The sequence below is a fragment of the Macaca mulatta genome, chromosome 10 (assembly GCF_049350105.2).
Source record: "Macaca mulatta isolate MMU2019108-1 chromosome 10, T2T-MMU8v2.0, whole genome shotgun sequence".
NCBI classification, from domain to species: Eukaryota; Metazoa; Chordata; class Mammalia; order Primates; family Cercopithecidae; genus Macaca; species Macaca mulatta.
Window position 1 is genome coordinate 96,471,565 of NC_133415.1, and position 13,037 is coordinate 96,484,601.

The window sequence follows — 13,037 nt, forward strand, 5'->3', positions numbered from 1 at the left end:
GATACATCTGACCACGCCACTAGCCAGTTGCAGTCTGACCAGCTTCTGCTGTTTTGGCCTAATTCTCCCCTGATATGTTTAAACCAGGTCATTATGATAATTTCAGTGTTAAATGAAGGATTAATTGGAACTGCCTACTGTCTTAGTGTCAGCAGAGTCAAATAGTGGATGTTTCAGAGACTTAGACAACTCTTGTATTTGTCTTACATACCACAGCAGAGGCCAGTAGTTACTGGCTTCTGTTGTCTCTATGGTAAGCTCAGATATTTTTATTTGCTAGTAACATCTTTCAGTAGTTTATGTTTTCTGAGTTAAAATTCAGTTAGGCTTTAAATATTTATGTCAACTACAGGGTGTTGCTCTGAAGTAATTTCATTTGTCCACTGGGTGTTTATCAGTGCCTGTGGAGTATGAGGTAGAGGCAGATGGTGTGGAGTCCCTGCCCTTAGAGTTCATGGATGGGCTGGGGCTTGAAACATGGAGTGGTAAAAACGCAGTGCTAGAGGTCAGGCCATACCCGAAAGATCTAGTTCAGCGCCATTTCACAGATTTATATTTAGCTTTGGCATCTGTTCTTCCCTTGGTTTTAAGATTAGTTTCTCCAGTCCCCTACCCGGCTCCCATCAAGTCATGTTGGCTAATGGTAGGAGGATAATTAGGGCAGGTGGTGAGCAGAGTGGAGGACGGGAAGACTTAATGGGACAAAGCCTTTGCTCCAGCACAGTCAGCTCTCTCGGGGGGCAGAAAGTGGAAATAAATTCATACCAGGGGTAGCTGAGGCTAGGACTCAGCAGCAGGATTCTTTGTGAGCAGGTAGTAAGAACTTTAGTTTAAAACTGCCCCTAATCACTTTTGATTTGGGGGCAGACCGAATTAAAGATTCTGGTTGGCAGAGATTGGCTACGTCTGAGTTCTGATCTTGCCTTTGTCCCATGTTAACCATATAACTTTGGGAAGCTACTGTTTATCATTCCTATACCTCAGTTTCTTCTACAAGAGATTTTATACCCACTTTCCACAGTTGTATTGAGGAGTAAATAAGTTTAAGTGCCTAGCACAGGGTTGGCATAACACATGGCGTGTAGCAGGTGCTCCATAAAAGTTATTTCTCTTCCCTCTGTGGAGATTTGCTGCTCAGTGCTAGGAAAGATTCTCCCCAAGCACCTGGAAATAGTGGAGGAGGTGACAGCGGTGAGCTCAGCTAATCGTTTTTCTGCAGTCACAGACCTCACTCATAGAAAAAGCTGCCGTGGTCTCTGCCCAGTCATTGGCACTTGGTTTTCTAGCTTAACTTTGAAGGGCCACAAATAAATATACAAGTTGAGCTGGATGATGATATTTTACTTTGCCTCTTCCCCAGAAAAGTTTAGCTAACTTAAAAAATTGCGTACAACGCAAAATATTTGAGAGAATGAAGACAAAGGAGAAGCCACAATAGAAAAATAACACAGGGGTAAGATGAGCTCTCAGCTCTGTAGGCTCGCTCCTAACACCGATCCTCTGCTGGAGTCCCTCTGGCTGGCCTGCTGTTCTGTGAAAATGCCGGGCACCCTTCTGCCTGTTCTTGCTGTTGCCTCTTCCAGGGACACTTTTTTTTTTTTTTTGAGGCGGAGTCTTCACTCTGTCGCCCAGGCTGGAGTGCAGTGGCACCATCTCGGCTCACTGCAAGCTCTGCCGCCCGGGTTCACGCCATTCTCCTGCCTCAGCCTCACGAGTAGCTGGGACTACAGGCGCCCGCCACTGCGCCCGGCTAATTTTTTGTATTTTAGTAGAGACGGGGTTTCACCGTGTTAGCCAGGATGGTCTCGATCTCCTGACCTTGTGATCCGCCCGCCTCGGCCTCCCAAAGTGCTGGGATTACAGGCTTGAGCCACTGCGCCCGGCCTGCCAGGATGGTCTTGATCTCCTGACCTTGTGATCCGTCCACCTCGGCTTCCCAAAGTGCTGGGATTACAGGCGTGAACTACTGTGCCTGGCTTTTTTTTTTTTTTTTTTTTTTTTGAGACAGAGTTTTTGCTCTCTTGCCTAGGCTGGAGTACAATGGCATGATCTCTGCTCACTGCAGCCTCCACCTCCTTGGTTCAAGCAGTTCTCCTCCTCAACCTCCTAAGTAGCTGGGATTACAGGCGCCAGCCACCACACCCAGCTAATTTTTATATTTTTAGTAGAGACAAGATTTCACCATGTTGGCCAGGCTGGTTTCAAACTCTTGACCTCAGGTGATCCACCTACCTCGGCCTCCCAAAGTGCTAGGATTATAGGTGTGAGCAACTGCGCCCAGCCTCTCTCATTCTTTTTTATGGCTGCATAGTATTCCATGGTGTATATATACCACATTTTCTTTATCTAGTCTATCATTGTTGAACATTTGGGTTGATTCCATGTCTTTGCTATTGTGACTAGTGCTGCAGTGAACATATGCATGCATGTGGCTTTATAATAGAATGATTTATATTCCTTTGGGTATATACCCAGTAATGGGATTGCTGGGTCCATTGGTATTTCTAAAAATAGTACTGAACCACTGTATTTCATGGAGAATAGCACAGTGTGGTCAGTTAGACATGCTGTGTTATGGTGTCTTATCTTGATCCCTGCTTTTTTGTTTGATTATGAACACAGGGCTCACGAGCAGCTAAATGTGAAGCATGAACCGCTCCAGCTCATCCAGCCTCAGTTTGAGACGCCTCTGCCAACCCTTCAGCCTGCGGTGAGTAGGTGTGCTTGGGGGATCCCACTGCAGAGCCCCACTGTTGCCCTTATCTTGTCAGCAGGCCTTCACTGTGGTCCCTTCCATGTGCCATTTGTGGCACTCCTTGTGGAGTCATAGTGCTCTGTCTCTAAACATGCATGGACACCTAATTTGTTAATGTTCTATAGAGACTTCCGTGTGGTATGCTTCCAAATTGAGGAATCAAGGATGTGAAGCCTTCTGGCTATTAAACATTTCCCATTCCCATCTTGTGGGGTTGGAGGGCATATATGAGATTTCTTGGATAAAAAGGAAGAAAACTGTACTGCCATTCCAGGTGTCAGGGCCTGATTCATAGCATAATTCTCACAGCCCAGGGGATAGTTATGGCTATGTGTGTAAATAGGTTATTTTTCAACATTTCAGTCCAACATTCACTCAACTTGCCTTTAAAATTACCTTGTCTCACCACATTCTGAAATGTTATGAGCCAGTTGGCTTGATCTTGCTTGGTAGCTTGAAATTGGCCATGGTGAGAGGATTTACATTACAGAAAATGGTAAATGCTACAAAAGAGGCTTTCAGTTTTGTTTTGTTTTGTTTTGAAAGTAGTTAAACATTTACCCGCATACCATTGGTTCATACCTGCAAAATCTGACTCCAGGTTCAATACTTTCTACACTAATCTGCATCTGGTTCTCCAAATAACTTCCATCCCTAAAAACTTATGATTAAATGAGAAAAAAGTTGTACAATCAAATGTTCAACACAAACCTAAGTCCCAAGCTTTGTGTCATCGTTCTGAGTTAATTAGTGTTGGTATGTCAGCTTGGTCAGTTTAGTGGTAATTAGAGCTGGTTCCACTTGGTTGTTTACAGTGGGCTAGTAATCTTTCTTGATATGGGTCTCATGGGTGAGGGTAGACGAGGTGATGGGAGTTTGGGTACTTCATCCTCGGGGAAGAGCTGAGTTACTGTTCTGTAGGGATTTCCATGTGGTGTGGTTCCCAACTGAGGAATTAAGGATGTGGACTTCCTTATTCTCCTTGTGTCTCGTCACTGTTAGTTATGACTTTGGACAAGCTCTTTCTTGAGAGACTTTATTTCCTTTACATTATCCTCCCGCATTTCTAAATGATGACTTTATTTCCTTTTAGGTTTTTCCTCCCAGCTTCCGGGAGTTACCACCTCCACCTCTGGAGCTATTTGATTTAGATGAAACATTCTCCTCTGAGAAGGCACGGCTGGCTCAGATTACCAATAAGTGTAAGTTTGGCCAACTTTTTTTTTGAGATGGAGTTTCACTCTTGTTGCCCAGGCTGGAGTGCAATGGTGCGATCTTGGTTCACTGCAACCTCTGCCTCCCAGGTTCAAGTGATTCTCCTGTCTCAGCCTCCCGAGTAGCTGGGATTACAGGTGTGTGCCACCACGCCTGGCTAATTTTTGTATTTTTAGTAGACACGGGGTTTCATCATATTGGTCAGGCTGGTCTTGAACTCCTGACCTCAGGTGATCCGCCCACCTCTGCCTCCCAAAGTGCTGGGATTACAGGTGTGAGCCACCACGCGTGGCCTAAGTTTGGCCAACTTTTAAACTTTGTTTTCTCTTATGAGTTTTATTTAGTCATGAATTTCTGAGGATTACTATGAGAGAAAGCTTAGAGTTTGTTTAGGGAAAACAAAATATGAATAGGAGTATAAACTTAACATTCTTATTTATGTCATATAAATGATGTTGGTTGTTCTTCTCAAGGCTATTTAGTTCAGTGAATAAGAACATAGTGCCAAGCAGAAAGCCAAAGGTCTCAGCTTTGATCCCTGTGAGTCCTTAGTTCTGACCTATTGAGAGACCATAGAATTAATCTTGACCCTGGCTGCCACTTAGCAAATCTCAGTCGGTGGTCATAGGAGCAGCTAAATAAGGAAATTGAGTCAGGGCCCAAAGAATCATAGAGACTTCAGACTGGACAGGATCTGAGAGAGAGCCAAGTGTGCCCACCTTGACATGTGGATGAAGAAATAAGGCCCCAGGCCACACAGCTTCACGATGAGTGGTCCTCCTGACTTTTGGTCTGGGGCTGCTCCCGACATGAATTGCCTCCAACACAGCAAATGGCTCTGCATATATATGCTCAGAGGCATAAAATTAACCATCCACTTTGAGGCAGTGGCCCCACTCCTGGAAGTCTAATCTAAGGAGATTATATATATTTTTTTTGAGATGAAGTTTCACTCTTGTCGCCCAGCCTTGGGTGCAATGGTGCAATCTCGGCTCACTGTAACCTCCGCCTCCTGGGTTCAAGCGATTCTCCTGCCTCAGCCTCCCAAGTAGCTGGGATTATAGGCACCCACCACTACACATGGCTAATTTTTGTGTTTTTAGTAGAGATGGGGTTTCACCATGTTGGCCACGCTGGTCTAAAACTCCAGACCTCAGGTGATCCACCGGCCTCAGCCTCACAAAGTGCTGGGATTACAGGCATGAGCCACCGCGTCCAGCCAACTTCTACACTATTTATTTTAAAAATACGATAAACTCGAGAGGCTGAGGTAGGAGGATCGCTTGAACGTAGGAATTTAAGACCAGCCTGGGCAACACAGCAAGACCCTGTCTCTAAAAATATATTTTATTTTTTATTTTTTTTTTTTTTGAGACGGAGTCTGCTCTGTCGCCCAGGTTGGAGTGCAGTGGCCGGATCTCAGCTCACTGCAAGCTCCACCTCCCGGGTTTACGCCATTCTCCTGCCTCAGCCTCCCGAGTAGCTGGGACTACAGGCGCCCGCCACCTCGCCCGGCTAGTTTTTTGTATTTTTTTTAGTAGAGACGGGGTTTCACCGTGTTAGCCAGGATGGTCTCGATCTCCTGACCTCGTGATCCGCCCGTCTCGGCCTCCCAAAGTGCTGGGATTACAGGCTTGAGCCACCGCGCCCGGCCTTAAAAATATATTTTAAAAAATAACAATTTTTAAAAATAGAAAAAACTATAAATTTGGGAATAGCTTTAATGTCCATTAGCAGAGGAATGGTCGTAAACTGCATCACAATCATTTGGTAGGAGAATATGTAGTCATTATAAAAGAGATTCACAAAGGCTAGGGAATGACTCATATGACACAGACAAAATTTAAGAGAGAAGCCTGAATGAAGGAAGCAAGATACAAAACTGCATGTACAAGAGGATACCAGCTATGTCAGCAACATCTGTATGTGCCCAAAGCCCAGAAAGAAGTAAGCAAAATGGAAATAGTTCAGTGTAAACAAAGACCTTTACTGCATCTCTATTCTGTGCCAGGCATTGCTGTAGGTCCTGGACAATCAAAAATGAGCAGGACATAGTGATAAGTCCAGGAGGAATCACAGAACAGTGAAGAAGCAGAAGCTTTGACTTGGCATTTCTGTTTCTAGCAACTGTCCTATGGAAATCCTTGTGGAAATGCAAAACAAAATATATATAGCTATATAGATATTTATAGCATTCAAAAAATTGGTAACAGTCTAATGGTCCATACATTAGTAGGGGGATTGGTTTAAAAGTGTGTGAAATAAGCCTGGGTCACATAGATCGCATCTCTACCAAAAAAAAAAAAATTGCCTGGGCAAAGTGGATCATGCTTATAATTGTAGCACTTTGAAAAGCCAAGGCGGGAGGATCAGTTGAGGCCAGGATTTCAAGACCAGCTTGGACAACATAATGAGACTTTGTCTCAAAAAACAAACAAAATAAAGGGCTGGGTGCGGTGGTTCATACCTGTAATCCCAGCACTTTGGGAGGCCAAGGTGGGTGGATCACCTGAGGTTGGGAGTTCAAGACCAGCCTGACCAACATGGAAAAACCCCATCTCTACTAAAAATACAGAATTAGCTGGGCGTGGTGGCGTATGCCTGTAATCCCAGCTACTTGGGAGGCTGAGGCAGGAGAATCTCTTGAACCCAGGAGGTGGAAGTTGCAGTGAGCCGAGATTATGCTATTGCACTCCAGCCTGGGCAACAAGAGCGAAACTCCATATAAAAAAAAAAAAAAAAAAAATTTAAGTAGCCAGGTGTGGTGGCACACTTCTATAGTCCTAGCTACTTGGAAGTCTGAGGTGGAAGGATCACTTGGGCCCAAGCGTTGGAGGCTGCAGTGAGCTATGATACACTGTTGCACTCCAGCCTGGGTGACAGAGGGACCCTGTTTCTGAAAAATAAATAAATAGAAACAAAATAGAATATTACATATCTGTTAAAAGAAAAATGTAGCCTGGGCACAATGGCTCACACCTGTAATCCCAGCACTTTAGAAGGCTGAGGCAAGAGGATCACTTGAGACTGGCCTGGGCAACACAGTGAGTCCTCTTCTCTGTAGAAAAATAAAATTAGCCAGGCATCGGCCGGGCGCGGTGGCTCAAGCCTGTAATCCCAGCACTTTGGGAGGCCGAGACGGGCGGATCATGAGGTCAGGAGATCGAGACCATCCTGGCTAACACGGTGAAACCCCGTCTCTACTAAAAATACAAGAAAATTAGCCGGCGAGGTGGCGGGCGCCTGTAGTCCCAGCTACTCGGGAGGCTGAGGCAGGAGAATGGCGTGAACCCGGGGGAGCGGAGCTTGCAGTGAGCCGAGATCGCGCCACTGCACTCCAGCCTGGGGCACAGAGCAAGACTCCGTGTCAAAAAAAAAAAAAAAAAAAAAATTAGCCAGGCATGGTGGCTCACTCATGTAGTACCAGCTACTCAGGAGGCCCAGGTGGGAGGACTGCTTGAACCTAGGAAGTCAAGGCTGCAGTGAGCTAAGATTGTGCCACTGCATTCCAACCTGGTTGACAGAGCAAGACCCTGTCTCAAAAAAGAAAAGGCCAGGTGCAGTGGCTTACCCCTATAATCCTAGCACTTTGGGAGGCCAAGGCGGGTGGATCACAAAGTCAGGAGTTCAAGACCAGCCTGGTCAAGATGGTGAAACCCTGTCTGTACTAAAAATAAAAATAAAAAAATTAGCTGGGCGTGATGGCCAGTGCCTGTAATCCAAGCTACTTGGGAGGCTGAGGCAGGAGAAGCGCTTGAACCCGGGAGGCAGAGGTTGCAGTAAGCCAAGATCATGCCACTGCACTCCAGCCTGGGTGACAGAGTGGGACTCTGTCTCAAAAAAAAAAAAAAAAAAAAAAGAAAAGAAAAGAAAAGAAAAAAAATGTAGGGCATAAACTTTGACATGGAATGTCCATAATACATCATTAAATGTGATCCCATTTTTGTGAAAACTTATATTTACACACAGAAGCAGACATAACAATAATAATTCTGGGTAGTTGGTGGCAATAGAACTAGGATGAAAGATTGTTACAGCTGTGGGTTTGAATGTCTTAGTAAAAAACATACGTTTCTATCATAACTTAAAATGCAAATCAGAGGGAGAACAAAGAAATTACAGCCGGGCGCAGTGGCTCACGCCTGTAAGCCCAGCACTTTGGGAGGCCAAAGCAGGCAGATTACTGGAGCTCACAAGTTCGAGACCAGCTTGGGCGACATGGTGAAACCCCGTCTCAAATACAAAAAATCAGCCAGGCGTGGTGGGGCACACCTGTAGTCCAAGCTACTTGGGAGGCTGAGGTGAGAGGATCGTTTGAGCCCAGGAGGCGGAAGTTGCAGTGAGCTGAAATCATGCCACTGCACTCCAGCCTGGGTGATAGAACCAAACCTTGTCTCAAAAAAAAAAAAAGAAAAAGAAAGAAAGAAATTACAGTATAATAGGCCGGGCATGGTGGCTCACTCCTGTAATCCCAGCACATTGGGAGGCCAAGGCAAGTGGATCACAAGGTCAAGAGATCGAGACCATCTTGGCCAACATGTTGAAACCCCGTCTCTACTGAAAATACAAAATTTAGCCAGGCATGGGGGAACATGACTGTAGACCCAGCTACTCGGGAGCTTGAGGCAGGAGAATTGCTTGAACTTGGGAGGCAGAGGTTGCAGTGAGCTGAGATCGCACCACTGCACCCCAGCCTGGCAACAGAGTGAGACTCTATCTCAAAAAGAAAAAAAAAAAGAAGGAAATTACAGTATAATGTGAGAAGGGCAGTAATGGCTGTCCATCCTACACGTAGGGCTCCAGAGGATGGCTTCACAGAGCTATGTTGTTGGTGGAATTATGGGTGATTTTTTTCTTCTTTAATTTTCTTTCTATAATATTGTTTGTTTTTTGGGGTTTTGTTTTGAGACCGAGTTTTGCTCTTGTTGCCCAGGCTGGAGTGCAGTGGCGCGATCTCGACTCACCACAACCTCAGCTCACTGCAACCTCTGCCTCCCAGGTTCAAGCGATTCTCCTGCCTCAGCCTTCCTGAGTAGCTGGGATTACAGGCATGCACCACCACACCCGGCTAATTTTGTATTTTTAGTAGAGACAGAGTTTCTCCATCGTGGTCAGACTGGTCTCGAACTCCCGACCTCAGATGATCCACCTGCCTTGGCCTCCCAAAGTGCTGGGATTACAGGCATGAGCCACCGTGCTCAGCCTTGTTTTGTTTTTGAGATGGAGTCTTGCTCTGTTGCCCAGGCTGGAGTGCAGTGATGCGATCTTGGCTCACTGCAACCTCCGCCTCCCAGGGTCAAGCAATTCTCCTGCCTCAGCCTCCCGAGTAGGGATTACAGGTGCACCCCACCATGCCCAGGTAATTTTTTTGTATTTTTAGTAGAGACAGGGTTTCACCATGCTGGCCAGGCTGATCTCAAACTCCTGACCTTGTGATCCGCCTACCTTGGCCTCCCAAAGTGCTAGGATTACAGGCGTGAACCTCCACGTCCGGCTGTTTTGTTTTGTTCTGTTTGAGATGGAGTCTTGCTCTGTCGCCCAGGCTGGAGTGCAGTGGCGCAATCTCGGTTCACTGCAACCTCTACCTCCCCGATTCAGGCTACTCTCCTGCGTCAGTCTCCCAAGTAGCTGGGATTACAGGCCTGCATCACCACATCCGGTTAATTTTTGTATTTTTAGTAGAGATGGGGGTTTGCTGTGTTGGCCAGACTGGTCTTGAACAGACCAAACTGGTCTGACCTCAAGTGATCTGCCTGCTTCAGCCTTCCAAAGTGCTGGGATTACAGGCGTGAGCCACCACGCCCGACCAATACAATATTGTTTTAGTAAATGCTATTTTTAATTACCCATATGCTTTTCTCATAGTGATCTTTGTTGCATTCAGGGAATGATAATTTGATTTCCTACTCTTGCACCTGTTCTTTCTAATATAGGAATACTAGATCTGAGGAATAGGAAAGCCAGTACCAGTCCAGTTTTATTCTAATTAGGAGTGTCACACTTCTGTCCTAATTTATAAAAGCAGCACATTAGAGAGCGCTAGAGTTTTTCAGTGTTGAAATCTTGCAGTCACATTACTTTAGGAAGAGGTGAGTGATCTTAGGAAATATGGAAACACGATAGGGCATACCTGAAACACACTAAATCTGTACTTTGGGAAGGGCAGAAGTTAAGAATTAATCTAACTACTACTACAACTGTCTTAGGTACTGAAGAAGACCTGGAATTCTATGTCAGGAAGTGTGGTGACATTCTTGGAGTAACCAGTAAACTACCAAAGGACCAACAGGATGCCAAACATATCCTTGAACACGTCTTCTTCCAAGTGGTGGAGTTCAAGAAATTGAACCAGGTACAGAGCCTACAAGGCATAGTGTAGTGGGAGCCCCTCCAGTACTGGTATCATCCATGAACTGTGCTTTTCATGTTTTATGATGTTGATTTAGCCTGCAAGTATTTATTGAGCATCTACTACGTGAACAAAACAGACAATAATCCCTGTACTTATGGAACCTATGTACTAGCTGGAAGATATAGACAATAAGCAATAAACATAAGTGAGTCACATAGGATGCTAGAAAATGGTAAGTGCTTTGGTTTAGAAGTAGAGGCCAGGCACAGTGGCTCACACCTGTAATCCCAACACTTTGGGAGGCCGAGGTGGGCGGATCACCTGAGGTCAGGAGTTCGAGACCAGCCTGGCCAACATAGTGAAACCCCCTCTCCACTAAAAATACAAAATTAGCTGGGTGTCATGGTGCATGCCTGTAATCCCAGCCACTCGGGAGGCTGAGGCAGGTGAATCACTTGAACCCGGAAGGTGGAAGGTTGCAGTGAGCTGAGATCGCACCATTGCACTCCAGCCTGGGCAACAGAGTGAGACTCTGTCTCAGGAAAAAAAACAAAAACAAAAAAACAGCTGGGTGTGGTGGCTCACACCTGTAATCCCAGCACTTTGGGAGGCCGAGGCAGGTGGTTCACCTGAGGTCAGGAGTTCAAGACCAGCCTGGCCAACATGGTGAAACCCCATCTTTACTAAAAATATAAAAATTAGCCAGGTGTGATGGTACATGCCTGTAATCCTAGCTACTACGGGGGCCGAAGCAGGAGAATCTCTTGAACCCAGGAGGTGGAGGTTGCAGTGAGCCAAGATGATACCACTGCATTCCAGCCTGGGCAAGAGAGTGAGACTCTGTCTCAGAAAATAATAATAATAATAGAACTGGGTAAGAGGGATCAAGTGTGCTGAGTGTGGCCATGATGACTGGTGAGTATTAAATAGGGCAATCGGCCGGGCGCGGTGGCTCAAGCCTGTAATCCCAGCACTTTGGGAGGCCGAGACGGGCGGATCACGAGGTCAGGAGATCGAGACCATCCTGGCTAACACGGTGAAACCCCGTCTCTAATAAAAAATACAAAAAAAAACTAGCCGGGCGAGGTGGCGGGTGCCTGTAGTCCCAGCTACTCGGGAGGCTGAGGCAGGAGAATGGCGTGAACCCGGGAGGCGGAGCTTGCAGTGAGCCGAGATCTGGCCATTGCACTTCAGCCTGAGTGACACAGCAAGACTCCGTCTCAAAAAAAAATAAATAAATAAAAATAAATAAATAAATAAATAGGGCAATCAGGGTGGGCCTCATTGCAAAGTTGTATTGGAGCAAAGACTTGAAGGTGTTAAGGGACTTAGCCATGCAGATTTCTGGGGGAGGAGTGTCCCAGGCGGAGGGGAGAGCTGTGCAAAGTTCCTAAGGCTGGGCTGTGCCTGGTATGTTTGATGAACGGCAGTGATGCCAGTGTGACAAGAGAACAGAGGAAAGGATAGAGCATTGGAACATGAGGTTAGAAATCATCTTTCTCAGGCCGGGCACCGTGGCTCCCACCTGTAATCCTAGCACTTTGGAAGGCCAAGGCAGGCGGATCACAAAGTCAAGAGATCGAGACCATCCTGGCCAACATGGTGAAACCCCATCTCTACTAAAAATACAAAAATTAGTTGGGCATGGTGGTGCATGCCTGTAGTCCCAGCTACTCGGGAGGCTGAGACAGGAGAATTGCTTGCACCCGGGAGGTGGAGGTTGCAGTGAGCCAAGACTGCGCCACTGCACTCCATCCAGCCTAGTGACAGAGCAAGACTCCGTCTCAGGAAAAAAAAAAAAGAAATGATCTTTCTCTGACTGAGGACCAATAACTTTAAAATTATCTCTGGCCTTCTTTTTTCCATTCCTTGACAGGATTTCAAAAATTGAATGCCCAGCCAGTGTTGGTAAATAGGCATTCATACCCTACTGATGGGAGAATAAGTTGGTTCCACTTGTCTGGAGATATTTTCATAATACTGTTGAAAAGCCCTAAAATGTATATACCTTTGACCTATTCTAATCTTCAGAATTTGTTTTAATAATATAATTCTGAATATGTGCAGATTTATCAACCAGGATTCTCAGTGAGCATTATTTTATAGAAGAAAAATCTTCGTCAATAGGGAACTGGTTAAGGGTACATCCATAAGATTAAAAATGTTTTTAAAAATGTTTGGCTGGGCATGGTGGCTGACCCCTGTAATCCCAGCACTTTGGGAGGCCAAGGCGGGTGGATCACTAGGTCAGGAGTTCAGGATCAGCCTGACCAACATGGTGAACCCTCATCTCTACTAAAAATACAAAAATTAGCCAGGCGTGGTGGCGTTCGCCTGTAATCCCTGCTACTCAGGAGGCTGAGGCAGGAGAATTGCTAGAACCCGGGAGGGAGAGGTTGGCAGTGAGCCGAGAACATGCCATTGCACTCCAGCCTGGGAGACAGAGCAAGACTCCATCTCAAAAAAATAAATAAAAAATAAAAATAAAAATGTTTAAGGACTTGGGCCAGGCGCTGTGGCTCATGCCTGTAATCTCAACACTTTGGGAGGCCAAGGTAGGTGGATGGATCACTTGAGGTCAGGAATTCTAGACCAGCCTGGCCAACACGGTGAAACCCCATCTCTACTAAAAATAAAATATTAACTGGGTGTGGTGGCCCGTGCCTGTAGTCCTAGTTACTCAGGAGGCTGAGGCAAGAGAATCGCTTGAACCTG

At 45.9% G+C, this 13,037-nt stretch overlaps 1 protein-coding gene across 5 annotated transcripts in view; it reads left to right on the forward strand.

The window, feature by feature from the left end:
- The window catches only part of IFT52 (intraflagellar transport 52), a 54,775-nt gene that overhangs the window by 39,856 nt on the left and 1,882 nt on the right, over positions 1-13,037 (forward strand). For all 5 annotated transcript variants that reach the window (XM_077948142.1, XM_028827171.2, XM_028827169.2 and 2 more), the window contains 3 exon segments: positions 2,623-2,710; positions 3,849-3,957; positions 10,177-10,322. In XM_077948142.1, coding sequence (XP_077804268.1) covers positions 2,623-2,710; positions 3,849-3,957; positions 10,177-10,322 — 343 coding nt within the window.